The following is a 15,997-nucleotide window of genomic DNA, read 5'->3' as shown; positions in this document are numbered from 1 at the left end:
TTAAGATTATCTTAAGAAATATATGCATCTATTCTTCAAATAGATAGACTATCGATAAATCAAAAATAAAATATCAGGATGGTATCATCTGCAGTCAATCATATCAGTACAATTTGTTCTTTTCTTGAATAAAATTGTTTTCTTACACATTTAGCACTTAACTTATTCTGGGGTAATATGATTTTAATTAGATAACCTCAAGATAACTTCATACCCACAATTATTACACAAATAAGAAACGGACTCAAGCTAGTTTTACATTAATCGGAAGTAAACTATTCATGATATTTATTATATATAATATAGTATATTATTTTTAAAATGGTAACGGTTTGGACGTTTGAAGGCTTCATTATATTTGCCCTACTCTTCATTTGCACTGCATCATATGTTGCCAGAATACCAAAGCTTAAAAACTTTATCCTGAAAGAAAAAACTGGAGCCCGAGGAACGTTTTACAAAGCGGCCGTGCTTGGCATCAGGCTGCACTACGTAATCTCGTTGGCATGTTTCCTAGTTGGAATATACAAACTGATTCTCTGAGTCGAACGCATTTTATCACTTCTTGACCGTTTTCCCTATCACATCCACAAACTAAATTATTGATTTGCAGAAATCCTCTACCTTCCCAATATCCTAAAAGCCGGCCTGTGCCTCCCGAATCAGCAAATCAAGCTAGTCCCAGCCAGTTTTCGCATCACTCACCACCTAGCTATACTTACGGTCGAACGCGGCGGCGAATCCGGCATAGCGGTCTCCCTGCAGAGGACTTGGAATCACCGCCTGGCTCTCGCAGATTTGGTTGAAATTCCGCAAAATGTTCTCGAATTCCTTTTTGAGCTCTGAAATATCGTCCTTTGCGATAGCACTGCAGAGCTCTTTTAGCTCTTTGTAAAACTCTGGCTCCTGGACGCTATTGACCCAGTGGAGCAGCGTCTTGTCTTGGCCTTTCAGTTCGTAGAATTTCACTAAAGACTTGATTCTGAAACCAGCAGCACCTCCTCGTGAGGCGTTGCTGTAGTTGATGAGGTTTCCAAGCGTTCTCATCGTTAACAGGTAGTTCTTAAAAGAAGCGTTTTTCTTGAAAAATTAGAAGAAGCTAACTAAGCGCTGGTAGGCTTGAATTGAGGTATTAAGATCAACTTCAAACTCCATTGAGAGCTCTAAATTAAGCATTCTAGCCCGTAAACGTGGGATCACGCCTAACACTGCCATGTAGCGTTCGCCGATAGCATATTTATCTAGATCCGGTTCGTCATTTAGGGCATTTAATACCTGTTCTATAACTTCTGGCGCTGGAATTGTTGATAAAATGAGCGAAACTTGGTCTGAAGGTACTTACATTGTAAGAATTTAGTCACGTACCTAATTTGGATTTAATTTAAACTTTTAAAGAATAATCTCTATTTTATTAGATAATTTATCGTCAAGAATAGATATAAGCTTCGGTTTTATCGGTGAGGCCACAACTTGTTGGACAGTTTATTGTTACTTATTTTCAAAATATTAACATACTTCATCAATTAATTATGCATCTAGAGTTATATCCTTCAGTCCAAGTTCTTTCCAGATAGAATTTGGTTTTATATCCATAGGCTTTAATTTATCCCAGAAAAATGATTTAAGTTAAAGTTTAATTATTGGAGAGTTAAAAGTAACTTACTGTGGTTATTAATATTATTGTTATTAACTTGGAGCCTATTAACCACCTAAAAATGTACCTGGCGGCGGAGGCATACCGCCAGGAGGTGGAGGAGGAGGCATACCGCCAGGAGGTGGAGGAGGAAGCATACCGCCAGGAGGTGGAGGAGGAAGCATACCGCCAGGAGGTGGAGGAGGAGGCATACCGCCAGGAGGTGGAGGAGGAGGCATACCGCCAGGAGGTGGAGGAGGAGGCATACCGCCAGGAGGTGGAGGAGGAAGCATACCGCCAGGAGGTGGAGGAGGAGGCATACCGCCAGGAGGTGGAGGAGGAGGCATACCGCCAGGAGGTGGAGGAGGAAGCATACCGCCAGGAGGTGGAGGAGGAGGCATACCGCCAGGAGGTGGAGGAGGAAGCATACCGCCAGGAGGTGGAGGAGGAAGCATACCGCCAGGAGGTGGAGGAGGAAGCATACCGCCAGGAGGTGGAGGAGGAGGCATACCGCCAGGAGGTGGAGGAGGAGGCATACCGCCAGGAGGTGGAGGAGGAGGCATACCGCCAGGAGGTGGAGGAGGAGGCATACCGCCAGGAGGTGGAGGAGGAGGCATACCGCCAGGAGGTGGAGGAGGAGGCATACCGCCAGGAGGTGGAGGAGGAAGCATACCGCCAGGAGGTGGAGGAGGAGGCATACCGCCAGGAGGTGGAGGAGGAGGCATACCGCCAGGAGGTGGAGGAGGAGGCATACCGCCAGGAGGTGGAGGAGGAGGCATACCGCCAGGAGGTGGAGGAGGAGGCATACCGCCCGGTATCGAAGAAGAAGCATTTACAGATAAATCTATTTTTAATTTCTTGTTTTTAATTTCTTCCTACAACTCTTAAACCTTTACCTAAAGTTAACATACCTTGTCTTCATGAATGGACATATCTAATATGTATCCTAATTTTTCTGCTTCTAACGAAGAATATTATGCCTATGATAAATCTAGCTCCATCTATAATTATTAAATACGTTCATTTTTTTATTAAATCAAATTTTTCAATAACTCAGCCTATCCAGCAGCCTATTTACTCTTACTAGAATAATTTTAGAGTTACTGCAACACACACATGGTTTGGCTTTACAGTTGCACACCTTCAACTGCAAATTCATCGTCTTCATCTATATTATCATCATCACTACTAAAAACATCAGAATTTGAACTCTCTTCAGCAGTATCTTTTATTTATGAAGCTTGAGTAATTTTTTCGGTTTTCTGTAAACTTTTCTGCAAATTTTTAAACAATTTGGCGTGTTGGAAATCAGTTTAGACCAAACTAAGTACGTCTTTGAAAAACTAATTAGCTCTCTGTCTAGATTCAACGTTAATGGTTGTTATAGAGAATGATAAATAATCTATATTAGTGGTTAACTCTTTGTCTAACTCTTCTTCTGTTAACATTTTTAATATAATTTAAGTTAAATTATATTATACTATTTATAATACTACTAATACTAAAAGTCTAAAAATACATTTTGTCAGAATTTTTTAACTGAAAATTACGTCATGTCACTGACTACCATGGTTCTTAAGCAACGAAATCTCATCAACTAATCCTCTCAGCTCACGTTCACGATCGACAATTGCTTATTTAAGATTATTATACTCCTACCGAACCAATTCCTGTTTGTTGTCTGAACACCATGCTTTTGGAGGTTGCTTTTAGCCCTAAATGATGACCCTGTCCAAATCTAGCGCCTCTTGCTCCAACCTGCTTAACTCCTAAACCAACTTAGTATTCTCTTGCACAACAAGTTTAAAGTCTTCCTTTTGTTGGTCAAATTATCTATCTTTCCTAAACAGCATTTTCTGATGTCCTTTATCTTCAACATCAATAACTTTCTACATTTCCATTGCCTAGTCATTAATAGCAATACCGTCTAATTTAGCAATATCTACTGTACGCCCGAATTTTAAATTCTGCACAGCAACTAGTTTTTAATTTAACACCTCCAGTTATTTTTCTTCTTCCCGCTCCTAAGCCAGAGAAACTGCATATTATTATTTTAATTACAGGCCAATTTTTTATAGAGCCGCGATTTCGAGGCCTCTTTTCTCGATTCTTTTGTAGATTTTATCCAGTTATGACTAATCGAAAATAAGCGACTAATCCAAGTTCTGGTTTATTTGATTGTTTTCTAGCAAAGAACAATATTAGGATATTGTTATTAAAGAACTCGATTAAATAGCATTTAGCTCTTTTTGTTTGTTCGAGCGGAACGACGTGAGCTCTCTGTTCGCTGAGTCAATCGATTATAAGACAGATTTTTCACGCTTTTACAACTGCTAATGTTGCTATTTAAGCTAGTCCGCTTATTATTGAATTTGGAGCAACTGCAAATCGCACAAACGCTTTTAATCGCGTAAAGTAAGCACAAACTGGAACATTTCTTATGAAACACCTTCAGGAGGCACAGTTTCGTCAATAATTTCATCATCACCACCATCATCTTCTGATAAATTTGATAACTACGATGACTCATCTTCATCATCGTAAAATTCGTCCAATCCTGTGTCTTATTTTGACTCTTACTCTATAGATTATTTTTTAACCTTTGGAGGCTTGAATTTTTTGCTATATAATTTGAGCAGTTTTGTCCTAAAAGTAAACTCTTTCGATATATTTTGATCAAATTGTCCTTATAAAGTTGCTAATTGAACTGAAACTCCTTTAGCTTCTATTATTTTTGCTAAAATATCTTTCTATAATACCTCCATTTACTTACTTAGCTCTAAATGGTCTGTTCTACATTTATCTAAATTATTGAGACTTTTAGCATCTTTTGTAACATACAAATGGTGGATTTCACATTCTTAAAATAAGTTAATTAATCGTATTCTTATTCTGCAAAAATCAGTTTACAAAAATAGCTATTGGGAACATATTTCTAGTAAACATTCGTCGAAAGTCTTAGCTAAAGAAGCTATTTTGAAGTAAATGAGCTTTCTCACACTTAGCAAAACTTTGACTAAATTTTAATTGTGAATTTTAGTTTATTTACTAGAAGGAGATTTTGCATATAAGTTTAATAATTTAAAACAATCATAAGATTACAACTGTTATACAGTTCCTATTTCAGAATTCAAAATTTGTTGCAAAATATGAGTGATTGGAGACTGTGTAATTTCGTACCTGGCTTCGTTTTTGGAGTTTAGCCTGGAGTTATCTTATGATGTATTATTAGCCACTTCAGAGTTTTCTTCTTTAGGCAATTCTATCATTTCTTAGCTGAATATAGTAGAAGTTTCTTCAATTGCTTGTGCTATAATTTCCTTTCTCGTGAGTTTAGGGCAATCTAAAAGTTATCTCAGTCTATTAGCTTCGTCGCCTGTAATTATCCTTGCAGATAGTGTTGTATTAATAAATTCTAATGAGAACTGGTTAAATTCATCAGAATTGAAAATATCACCAAGTTCTAACTAGAGCTACTAAAAGAATATATGGATTTTATCTTCATCATTATTAAGTTATTAGACATGCTCTAAAATTTACTTATCTGCAAGGAATTTATTCCAAGAAGTCATCATCTTTTCCTTAATAACAAATTTCTCTTCTTCAGGATAAAGATTTATAAACGAAATAATATAATCAGGGTTAATCTCTTCTGACTGAATAGCATCTAACTCATCCGCTATAGCAGGGCCAACTAGCTCTTTGATTAGAGCTGAAATTCTAAGAGCTTCTTATTTAAACATTGAAACTGCCTTGACAACCGCTTACTTATGTGCAAACAACACTCTAACCCTAGAATTGAATTCTTTCTTTGCATCTTGAAGGCCTTTTAATGTGAATAAGAATTCTAACCACTTTCCTTCTCTATTCTCTCCTGGATTAATCTAAATTGCATCCTAAGGATTCAACATTGCGATTTTTTCTTATTCTTCTTATAGCTTTTAAATTATAGAAATATAATCATCCTACATTTTAAGTGGGAAAGTTCCGAAAGTCTTTTGTGCTTATAGAATAACAGCACTGTCATCCGGATGGATACTTCTTGGATCTGGTTTTCTATCAAGAATTTCTCTATATCTAGACATACGTTCTTCTCTTTATTGAGCTCTTTACTAAATTCTAGCCTTTTTAGTATCAAAATCACTAGCTCCATCGTCATTTACAGTTTTAATTCCTTTTTATTCATTCAATAATTATTTAACTATTTTATCAACAGGTCTAAGTGACTTTGGTGCTTTAATTTAAATTTAATTGTGTTTAACTGTTTATGAAGCCAATTAATCTTCATTATTTGATAACATCATAGAATCTCCGAGTGTATCATTTAACTTGCTCATCGTAGTATCCATTGTCTAATTAAGAGTGTTAGCAAATGTTGAATTTTACAATTCTTCTAGTTCTTATAAAGATCCTACGCCTAAACCTTTACAAAGTTAGTTTTCAAAATCGTTAGGCAATGGAACCAATCTAAATGATTAAACAGAAGTAGTAGCTGACGAAAAAGAACTAACTGAAAGTGGCAACTCGATAAGAGGGAAAGCTTATTATAAATTAAATATTTTTTCAATAGTACTATTCATGACAGCTCCTAGCTCGTTCTATAATAATTCAAATGCTCTGGCTTCTTCTCTTTTAATCCATCCATTCGTTAGTTATAAATCTGGAGATATCTCATGGACTTATAGTCTTCTTGATTGGCTTTACTATTCATTTTCTTTCAACATAGCTTAATATCTTAATTTTAGTTAATCAATTTTAGCCTAAACTCCAGCTTTAGAATCAGCTCCACGCATATTATCAGCAGCATCGAGTGCTTGTAGTCTGGTTTCTTCTATTGTTTTAACTTAAACAAAATCTTCTATTTCACATAAAACTTAATTAATAGCATTTTTGTCTATTTACGATCCTACAGGCAATAAAGAAATAACCTCGTCTTTATATTATACAGCTCTATTAAGCTAAATTACAGCATTTCCTGTACTCCATAGCGTATCTTATTTATAGCAATAAGAAATCCCATTAATATGTTTCTCCAAACTCTCAATTATTTCTTATTCGATATATTTGTTGAAAATATTAGTAAAAATGCAGTACATATTACCACTATTATCTCCGACACCGATGCAATGGCCACCAAATCCTATTTATAAACAGTTCAAACCAGTCTATACCTATCCAATACTAAATAAATATCTTCTATCTAAAAACTATACTTTTGCTGATTCATTATTTAATTAATCAAAATCTTCAAGCTTATCAAATGTTTAAACCACTAAATCACCACCTTCAATTATAGAGTACAAACATCCATATGGTACGTAGTTACTTTCGTAATACTATTACATACTTGATTTCTATGTTTAGGATGTGCAAAATTCCGTAATATTTTTAAGCGCAATAGCATATGTCTAAAGAGGCTTCTTAATTAATATTTTCACAGAAATTGGATTCTATATCTTATAATTATCATCTTCAATAATAGATTCCGTAAACAAAGGTACATCTATTAAATTTTCTGGCATTGCTATTGGAGTAGAAATTTTTGGTTAAATAGTTAAAGACTGAATAGTTGAATTTGCATATTCTATTAATTCCTACAAACTAAATGTGTACAAAATAGAAGAACGATACTGTGCGCGTAGATCTGCTACAGCAAGACACGCCATAGCTAAAGATGGATCATCTTAACCAGCAGTTGATATCGTAGTACCTAATGCGGCAGCTTCAGCACGGGCTCTAACCATATCCATCGCATTTTTAGCTCTGTTTTAAATATCTTAATCTACAAATACTTCCAACAAAATTTACAATTATTATCCCTCTGTTGCAGTGGTTGACACAAATCCGTCTGACCTAGTAACAGATACTTATTAAAAATCATACTAAATGGACTATTTTAAATCCTCATCTAACGGATCTAAAATACCTAGTTTCTTCTTTTTCTTTTTCTTATCTTTTTCAATAGGCTGGCCAAGATCATCTAATTCTTCCTCTTCTTCCTCTTCCTCTTTTTGATCATCTCCCCCTCCCATTTATTTTAATGCTTCCATAGCATCTTCTAACGCTGATTTTGAAGGTAGCATTGCCTAAATTTTATTCGAAACTACTTATTGCTCAATTTTAGCAACAGTACCTTCGTTGGTACCTGGTAACTGACTAGGGGGAACATGAACATTAACAAATTTAATATTTTACTTGGGTATAAAATCAGTAATATCAAAACTAATAAGCGAGTGCTCAGATTCACCAAATAAAGTTGATTATAAAACTTATTCAGGATGTGAGCTTCTATACTAAATAATTTCTTCAATTGCTGGAACTTATACTATAACCATTCGATTATCGCTTTTTCTATCACCTGATACTACAAATGATATATGTGTCTCGTCTATCCAAATTGGAAATTTCAAAAGCTTACTTGTTTCTTCACCAAATATAAGTTTACAACAATCAATTAAGCAAATCGGATGTACATCTTAGCTGCTTATACCTAATTTGCCTTTTGCATTTCTTCGAGCCAGTTCTGTAGCTGCTTTGGTCTCTTCATCTTGGTTTCCATCAACAACTACATTTATTAAGCCTTGAGCCATAGAATTAAGTTTCACCTAATTCTAATCTGCAGCAGATATCTTTTCTTCTTTTCTCACTAAACAAAGATTAGTATCTATTAAAAATATTTATCCTTATTCATTAATTAGAGTTATAACACCTCTTGCTGAACATGTAATATCGGTAACAGCAGTTTTAAAACAACGATAAACAGTAATTAAGGATAGTAACTCAGCTTAATCATCCAGTTCCTCTGTAAATAATGAAAACAAACGAACTGATCCATCTTCATAACCAACAACAAGGCAAAGAGTATTATGAATAAAGTGGCATGAAGTAGCATCTAACTATGCAGTTATTTTAGTGGCAACCAACTTCCTTGAAATAACATCATGTAAAAATACTGCACCAGAAGCACCAATAGTCGCAACAAGATTAGATCTTGCTTTAAATTAGTTACAAGACTCATTAGAAGGATTAAGTGAAGTAGAACTATTAGCAAATGCGATGCCCTTGACCGGCCCCGCATGACCATAATACAGTCTTTAAAATGTACGATCAGCGATGTTCATTTTGATAAATCCACCTAATCCAGCATCTTAAATTATTGCTGTAGTCTTATCTGTTGAAAATATGATATTTCTTACAATAACACCTTTACCAATGAAAATTTCTTCAACTGGCTGAATATCATAGTATAAAGAAGCATCTTCTTTTTCAATAAATTAAGACTGCATAATCTCATGGCCTGACCAAATTCTAATATAACCATCAGATCCTCCTGTTACTATAACTGGAAATGGTTTTTTCAAATCCTAACCTTTTGTATTCTCCTCAGGAACTTATTCCCACCACCCATCAGATTACTAAGGTATGCCACACAGTTCTAAAGTTTATACTAATTATTAGTTTCCAGTTGTCCAAATATCAGTAGCATCAATTTATAAAAATTCGATTCTTCCATCGTGGCATTATTTTGTTTGACTTCTTCTATATACTAATCTAACAGATGTAAAATCCCATAGTGCTAACTCACCTGTCCCCTATCCAGAAATAAAATTTCCACAAGGTAATTCACCAAAGGCGACTGTGTCAGAAGCATCAAGTATACCAAACTTTGCCAAATCACCTTTAAGCTTAAAGCCAGTAAAGGTTGCAGCCATTTACCAAAATTTGATATGGTTTTTACCACCGGTAATTAACTGTTCAGGTGTGTATTTACAAAACTATATCCTAAATACGGAATTTGTAAAAGCTTTGGCTTTTAATTATAACTTAGCCGATCTCCATTCATAAATCATCAAATTATAATCTGGTGCTGAAGTAACTACTGCAAGTAAATTATTTGTATGATTAAAAGATAAGCAGTCTACTCCAACAAGAGCAACATCTTAAATTTCGGTTACTAACTTAAAAAATACATTCTTATCCAAAACAACAGGGAATGAATTCTCCTATTATTCTGCAATAATTTCGAAAATCCTAACATAGCCTGTTTTTCCTGAATATCCAACAGCAACAAATTAATTATCAAAAGTTTGAGCTGTGCAAATAATACCTCCTGGTAAATCGGTAGGAACTGTTGTAAGTGTTTATGATAACATTGAAAATGACCGTAGAGCGTTTCCTGAAGCAAAAAGAATCGTATTTTCATTGACGTAAACCAAATTTTAAAACCTTACAGTATCAACACCGAAGTGATATGATTCATTAAAAGTTTCTCGCTATAAATCAGAATATTTCACATAAGCTGACTTAACAGCCGCTTCCTCAACAATTGACTTACTCAACATTTAAATTTGCGGACTGAATAAATAACTATTATATATATAATTATAAATATCAAAAAATTATATAATTATGATACTATATGATATTAGATAATTTTTTGTATACCAAATATGATTTAATTTGACTAACTACTTTAGTAGATCAAGTAGTTTAAAAACTACTCACTCTATATCAATAGTATTAATAACAATTTAATATACTACTTAGCAAAGAAATTAAATTTGAAACTAACGAACCCATTAAAAGATACAGAAACTCCAGAATAAACACTGGCAATTGATGAAAAATACACATTTTATTAAGGTAATCTAGCAAAAATATATATCAGTTTATGGTAGAAAACATTCAGAGATTTACTTCTAGATTCATAAAATTTCAAACCTGCTAACAAATTATTCATTCCAGCTAAATTTTCTACTACCTTAGATATTGACAATCCCAAGAAATCACTTGAAAGTAATCTTCTTATCTATTAAAATACTGCAAATTATATTCTTTTTAACTTTATTCCAAGGACTGTTGAGGAAGTTGTTTAAGTTCTTGATTTTTCTGAATTCTCTGACCCTTAAAATATAGATTATTTCCTTCAAAAATCTGAATTATCACTTTAGCTATTTAGTTCTAAGACTATTTTTGCCCCATGTAAAGCTTGGTTGATAATGTAAGGTCCAATATCTAAAAATGCATAGTTAGGGTTTTAAAATTGTTTATGGAAAGTTGTTAAAGAATAGTTGGACTCACTTTTTTTATAATATAAATATTTATTGTAGTAACTGACATTTGATTAATAGTTTTAAATGTATATTTAAGAAGGTGAATATGTAATATCAAGTCATTAAGTTTTTAAACGCATTTAATAATTTATTCACAAACTTTTCAAAAATGTATGCACTTTAGAAGATTTAGAAAAATTAAACTAAAAAATTGAACCATTAAATGAAAGATTTCGTATTTAAGAATTTTTCCCATTTGAGGCTTAATAATCATAAAAGTTAAAAATAGGATAAACATAAAGATCTTACAAAAATGAGTAGTTTAAACTGTAGATTGCAAAATCTGTATTTTTCAAGGCAATATCCTATATTATTTCCCAATTTCATGAGCTAGATTTGTAAGACTAGTTACTATTGTAAATTGACAAGCTAAGGTCAGAATAACTAGCTATTATTCAAGAGTAAAATTTAGAATAAAATGAAATATTATAATAAACAGTTTATTAAGATAAACTTAGTTTAATTTTCTAACCAATATTAGCTTAATATGTTGACCTTTATTATGATTAATTGACGGATGATTTATTAAAAAACAGCTAATATATAAGTATAATTATCGGTGTTAGCTAAAAAATATCAAATTTTTAACGTGTGTGTCCATAGTTAGATAAATTTATTTTACGATAAAATTCAAGCAACAGAACTCCTGATGATGAACGAGTTATTGTTCCGGCATTCTGCTTCGTTTAATTAAAGGAAACTGTGCCAAATAATTTTTATATATTTTATGATGATGTTAAGAATAAAACAATAGATATTAATTTTGAATCTGATCACTACACATTAAATTAAAGTGCTATGTTTATTGGTACTATTTTAATTCATGGTAGAAGACTTAATAAAACGCTTAATAGTCCAGAAATTAAATATGCATTGGATATTATTTTGCCTAAATTAGCTCGATCTAAATAAAAATTATTAAAATTTCTTATTTCACCTTAATCATTTAATTATTTCTCAGTTAAAGAAGAAGTAGCAAAGACTAGATAAATACGACCTATTGAAGATATATATGCTTAGGAAAAGTCACCTATTAAAGAAGTTATTTAAAATATGGTAATTTATCTTTTAAATATGTCAACAGACTCAGTATTTTTTAAAATTGCTGAAGATTATTCTTTGATGAAGGAATTTCAAGCAGCAGGTGTAACTGAACTTATTGGAGGGGTTTTCCATTATGACTGTCTAATAAAGGATTATATAACTGGAGATTCTTTGCATTTCTCCGTAAAAAAATTATCCGTTGTTGCATTTAGATTCTTTATCATCATTTATTGTTCTCTTATCTTTATCTCATCTTTAATATTTAATAATTACAAAATGCATGGAGAATATTGCACGATTTTATCAAATTTCTCTGTCTTAGAATAGGATAGGTTTATTTATTTAATTTCTTAAATTTCCAATTCGTTAAATGTAATCTGCAACGTGAAAGGATTTACTGAATATGGTGCTGTAGGTTATATAAATTCAATGTATGAATTATTCTTTTCATAAATTAATGACCAAGCACTTCCCCAGACATTGGAATAGCTTATAATGCAGTGTGATTTTGATTAAGCAATACTATTAGTGTGTTAAAATTTTTAGTAAAAGGAAAATATTCAAGCTAAAGATGAGTAAGATGAAGATACTAATGAAGGTTTGATATAATTTTAGTTAAATTCAAACTAGGTTTCACGTTTTGAAGCTGGTTTAGAAAATAACGTTGAAATGTTAGAAGATATTGTAAGCAAACTAAAAAAGAAGAATAGACGAGACAATATTTTTACTGGTGAGAAACTTTTCTACTAATTCCAGGAAAAGTAAAAAATTGATAGATTTCTTGTTTATAGTGAAAAACATGCAAAAATGACAGATTTTATCAGAACCCATGCTAGAAGTTTATAGAAACTATGTTGTCTAAGTTATATGACTTTAACGATACGAAATAATTTATTAGATAAATATAACAACTAGATCTACAATTTTGAGTGTCTTACGGAACAATGTATGAAAGATGAAATTAATTTCATCAACTTTTATAACGAAAATGTCTAATATTTGTATATAAGAAATGAGTGTCAAATTGATCAATTTCCGCCAATAACCCCTGATCTAGCTCTTTACTAATTAGTATAAATTAATAAAATCGATGATAAAACATCAATTTTAGATGAAATTATCAATAATTTTTGTTGGTTAACCTAGTAAATAAATACCTCTGCAAAAACAACCGAAATAAATATAGATATATTAACTTCCATCATTCAGAATATTGGATAGAGCTTTAGTGATATGGTATCTACTTGCTAAAATTTATAGTCAATTCATAGTATTCTAGCAACACTGAAACCACTTAAATTTACTCCTTAGCCGCTTATGTGTAAGTAAATTTCAGTTATATAATCAAATTAATATTACGAAATTCTTACCTTAAATTCACAAATTATAACGTAAATACCCGATTTTAAGTCATCAAAGGAAGTATTTAATCGAATCTCTAGCTTAAAACCACAATCTGAGCTATAAGAATTATCTGAGTAAATTGTTATATTAGCCCTAGATGGTGAGAAAATCGATTTAACAGCGCAGCTAGCATCTTACTTCAAAGATGTTTTTGACTACTAATTTGATGGTGTTGAAGGTTTTAATCTAGCTGACTGTTTGTTGTTCGCTGCGTTTAGCGAATTTGATAAGTGATAAGATTTTAGAATGCTTAGAAATTTATCGGAAATCACTTTCTGAGAAGATCCTGTTTTATCTATTTTTAGAGAATTAAAAATGTATTGTTGATAAGGGATTCGTTGTAAGAATTTTCTAAATCATCTATTCTAGTCTTAAGCGTGAAACATTCTAGTTATTCATCATAAAGTTTCGGGTTTAGTGAATATTTCTATTTGAATCCTAGATTTGAAATATCGTTCATTATAAAATAATAAAATTAAAGTATAATAAGTCACTCAACCGTAAATTCAAAAATATCAAAATATACTTATTATATATTTTAATATATTTTAATCGTTTCTATTTCAAAGTCAAAAAATTCTGCATATAAATTGTGTTCTAATGAATTAATTTAATTTGAAATTGGAACCCTAATCAGAGTAGCTGTCATATCATTTTCTTAATATAGTTCCAGATTTTCTTACATCTCTAACAAATCACAGGTAATATCTTCTAGTGATAAACTAGGCTTAATTCCATGGTCGTCTATTTCCACAAATGTTATCTACTATAAAGTAACTTCTTGTTAATAATCATCATGCACTAGTTCTAAATTTTGATCCACTTCTAATTATACGTCTTTTATATCTATATCTTGATGTTCATAAACTAACTTACCCTCTTGGTGTGTATCAACTTTAATTCCCACTATACCTGCCAAATGCTATTGCTATTTCATCCAATTTACAGTTTCCAAGCACTCGCCATTCTAGCTAGTACAAAATTTTTACCAGGTTTGTTTTTTAATGTTTTGCGCTATTTTTTATCCATTTGATACTCTACCATAATCAGGTTTAAAACTGATTACCTGAGGCAGCTAAGACCGTTAAGTGTCAAGATCAAGTTTCATTGATTTTTATAAAAATTATACACGCTAACTGTAGTCTTGTTTAAATTAAACAGGCTATGTTTAAGCTAAATGACTACGTATATGTTTCCTGGGAATTGGTGAAAATTTAAGTGGTGCCAACTTCAACGTAGGTGTATAATACTTTGTTGCCTTTTCTTTTATGAGTTCTATTGGTGTGTCTTTTGCCTCCCAATACGGTTTTTTGAATTATATGTTTGGAAACATTTTTAAATAGAAAATATAATAGAATAGAATAAATAATAAAACGAGAAGTAAATCACTTCCAGATACCACAACCATAAGGAAGCTATCCGCATTCTTCAATACGCATAAGTTCATTATACTTGCAGGTACGCTCAGAGCGAGTGGGGGCACCAGTCTTGATCTGCTCGGTGGCAAGACCAACAACAAGATGGGCAATGAAGCAATCTTCGGTTTCACCAGATCTGTGGGAAACCATAACATGCCAATCGTTTTTCATAGCAAGCTTAGCAGCGTGTATAGCACCCATCACGGTACCAACCTGGTTGACCTTGAGGAGGAGGGCATTACAAGCCTTCTTATCGATGGCCATCTGGACACGGGAAACCTAAGATACGGTAAGATCATCACCGACAACCTGGGTCTTAAGACCCTTAGACTGGATGGTAGCAAGGAGATGAGCATAAGATTCGAAATCGTCCTGGTCGAAGGGATCTTCAATAGAAACGATAGGATACTTTTCAGCCCAAGAAACATACATGGCGGCGAGGTCCTTACCAGAGATATACTGGTGTTCGTCATTACCATTCTTGAACTTAAGATCATACATCTTCTTATCTTCAACATAGAATTCAGAAGCAGCAACATCCATACAAATACCCATTTTACCTTCAAGACCAGCGTTCTTGATGGCTTCCATGATACATTCTAAAGGTTCTTCGCAGTTATTGACGGGGGGAGCGAAACCACCTTCATCACCGATGGCGATGGCACCAATGCCAAAACGACCCTTAAGAATCTTCTTAAGTTCGTTATAAACTTCCATACCTTACTTCATAGCTTCAACCATGGTGGTAGCAGCGATTGATGCGACCATATATTCCTGGGGAGCAAGCTGATTACCGGCATGCTTACCACCATTGATAATATTCATGCAGGGAACTGGGAGACAACATTTTTCGGTACCAGAAATCTTTGCTATCCATTTCCATAGGGGCATCTTGTTATGAGCAGCAGCTGCAACACAACATGCCATGGAAACTGGTAAAACAGCATTGGCACCAAGCTTACCGAAAGTCTTGTTGGCAGTGCCGTCAAGTTCTTACATCTTTGCATCAATGGCTTCCTGGTTGCAAACATCCATACCAAGAAGGGCTGGGGTGATGACGTTCTTAATGTTATCAAGAGCCTTAGAAACACCCTTTCCAAAATAGTTCTTTTTATCATCATCACGAAGCTCAAGAGCTTCATAAATACCAGTAGAAGCACCAGAAGGGCAGGCAGCACGGAAGGTACCGTCGGCAGTAGTGACTTCTACTTCAGTGGTAGGGGCACCACGAGAATCAATGATCATGCGCTAATGTATCTTAATGATCTTAGACATTTGAAGGAAAGGCGATTGATTTGGTTGTAATAATTACTCATAATATTAAACTATTACGATATAATATTCGTGTTTATACTTTGTGGTTTATATAAATAACTTATGGGCTT

The 15,997-nt window shown here is 33.3% G+C and overlaps 7 protein-coding genes across 7 annotated transcripts; 2 read left to right on the top strand and 5 right to left on the bottom strand. All coding sequences in view use genetic code 6, as the record gives it.

Annotated features, from left to right (window-relative positions):
* Nucleotides 1–321: 321 nt before the first annotated feature.
* SS50377_22291 (uncharacterized protein) lies at nt 322–543 on the top strand (the record flags this gene model as incomplete). The annotated part of the gene is made up of 1 exon (XM_067906181.1): nt 322–543. The coding sequence occupies one exon, from the start codon at nt 322–324 to the stop codon at nt 541–543; it is 222 nt and encodes a 73-aa protein (XP_067765449.1).
* Nucleotides 544–558: 15 nt separating this feature from the next.
* SS50377_22290 (Formin homology 2 domain-containing protein) lies at nt 559–3,081 on the bottom strand (the record flags this gene model as incomplete). Its single annotated transcript, XM_067906180.1, has 1 exon — nt 559–3,081. One exon carries the CDS (start codon nt 3,079–3,081, stop codon nt 559–561), a length of 2,523 nt encoding a protein of 840 aa, XP_067765448.1.
* Nucleotides 3,082–3,189: 108 nt separating this feature from the next.
* SS50377_22289 (WD40 repeat protein) lies at nt 3,190–9,975 on the bottom strand (the record flags this gene model as incomplete). The annotated part of the gene is made up of 1 exon (XM_067906179.1): nt 3,190–9,975. The coding sequence occupies one exon, from the start codon at nt 9,973–9,975 to the stop codon at nt 3,190–3,192; it is 6,786 nt and encodes a 2,261-aa protein (XP_067765447.1).
* Nucleotides 9,976–10,083: 108 nt separating this feature from the next.
* On the top strand, nt 10,084–13,428 carry SS50377_22288 (uncharacterized protein; the record flags this gene model as incomplete). The annotated part of the gene is made up of 1 exon (XM_067906178.1): nt 10,084–13,428. One exon carries the CDS (start codon nt 10,084–10,086, stop codon nt 13,426–13,428), a length of 3,345 nt encoding a protein of 1,114 aa, XP_067765446.1.
* A 34-nt stretch (nt 13,429–13,462) lies between these two features.
* Nucleotides 13,463–13,654, bottom strand: SS50377_22287 (uncharacterized protein; the record flags this gene model as incomplete). The annotated part of the gene is made up of 1 exon (XM_067906177.1): nt 13,463–13,654. The coding sequence occupies one exon, from the start codon at nt 13,652–13,654 to the stop codon at nt 13,463–13,465; it is 192 nt and encodes a 63-aa protein (XP_067765445.1).
* A 30-nt stretch (nt 13,655–13,684) lies between these two features.
* SS50377_22286 (uncharacterized protein) lies at nt 13,685–14,527 on the bottom strand (the record flags this gene model as incomplete). Its single annotated transcript, XM_067906176.1, has 1 exon — nt 13,685–14,527. One exon carries the CDS (start codon nt 14,525–14,527, stop codon nt 13,685–13,687), a length of 843 nt encoding a protein of 280 aa, XP_067765444.1.
* A 52-nt stretch (nt 14,528–14,579) lies between these two features.
* Nucleotides 14,580–15,887, bottom strand: SS50377_22285 (Enolase; the record flags this gene model as incomplete). Its single annotated transcript, XM_067906175.1, has 1 exon — nt 14,580–15,887. One exon carries the CDS (start codon nt 15,885–15,887, stop codon nt 14,580–14,582), a length of 1,308 nt encoding a protein of 435 aa, XP_067765443.1.
* Between the last annotated feature and the right edge of the window lie 110 nt (nt 15,888–15,997).

The sequence above is a fragment of the Spironucleus salmonicida genome, chromosome 3 (genome assembly GCF_000497125.1).
Source record: "Spironucleus salmonicida strain ATCC 50377 chromosome 3, whole genome shotgun sequence".
In the NCBI taxonomy this organism is placed as follows: domain Eukaryota; phylum Fornicata; order Diplomonadida; family Hexamitidae; genus Spironucleus; species Spironucleus salmonicida.
The sequence above is the reverse complement of the archived record's forward strand: the minus strand, read 5'-3'. Positions and strand labels throughout refer to the sequence as shown.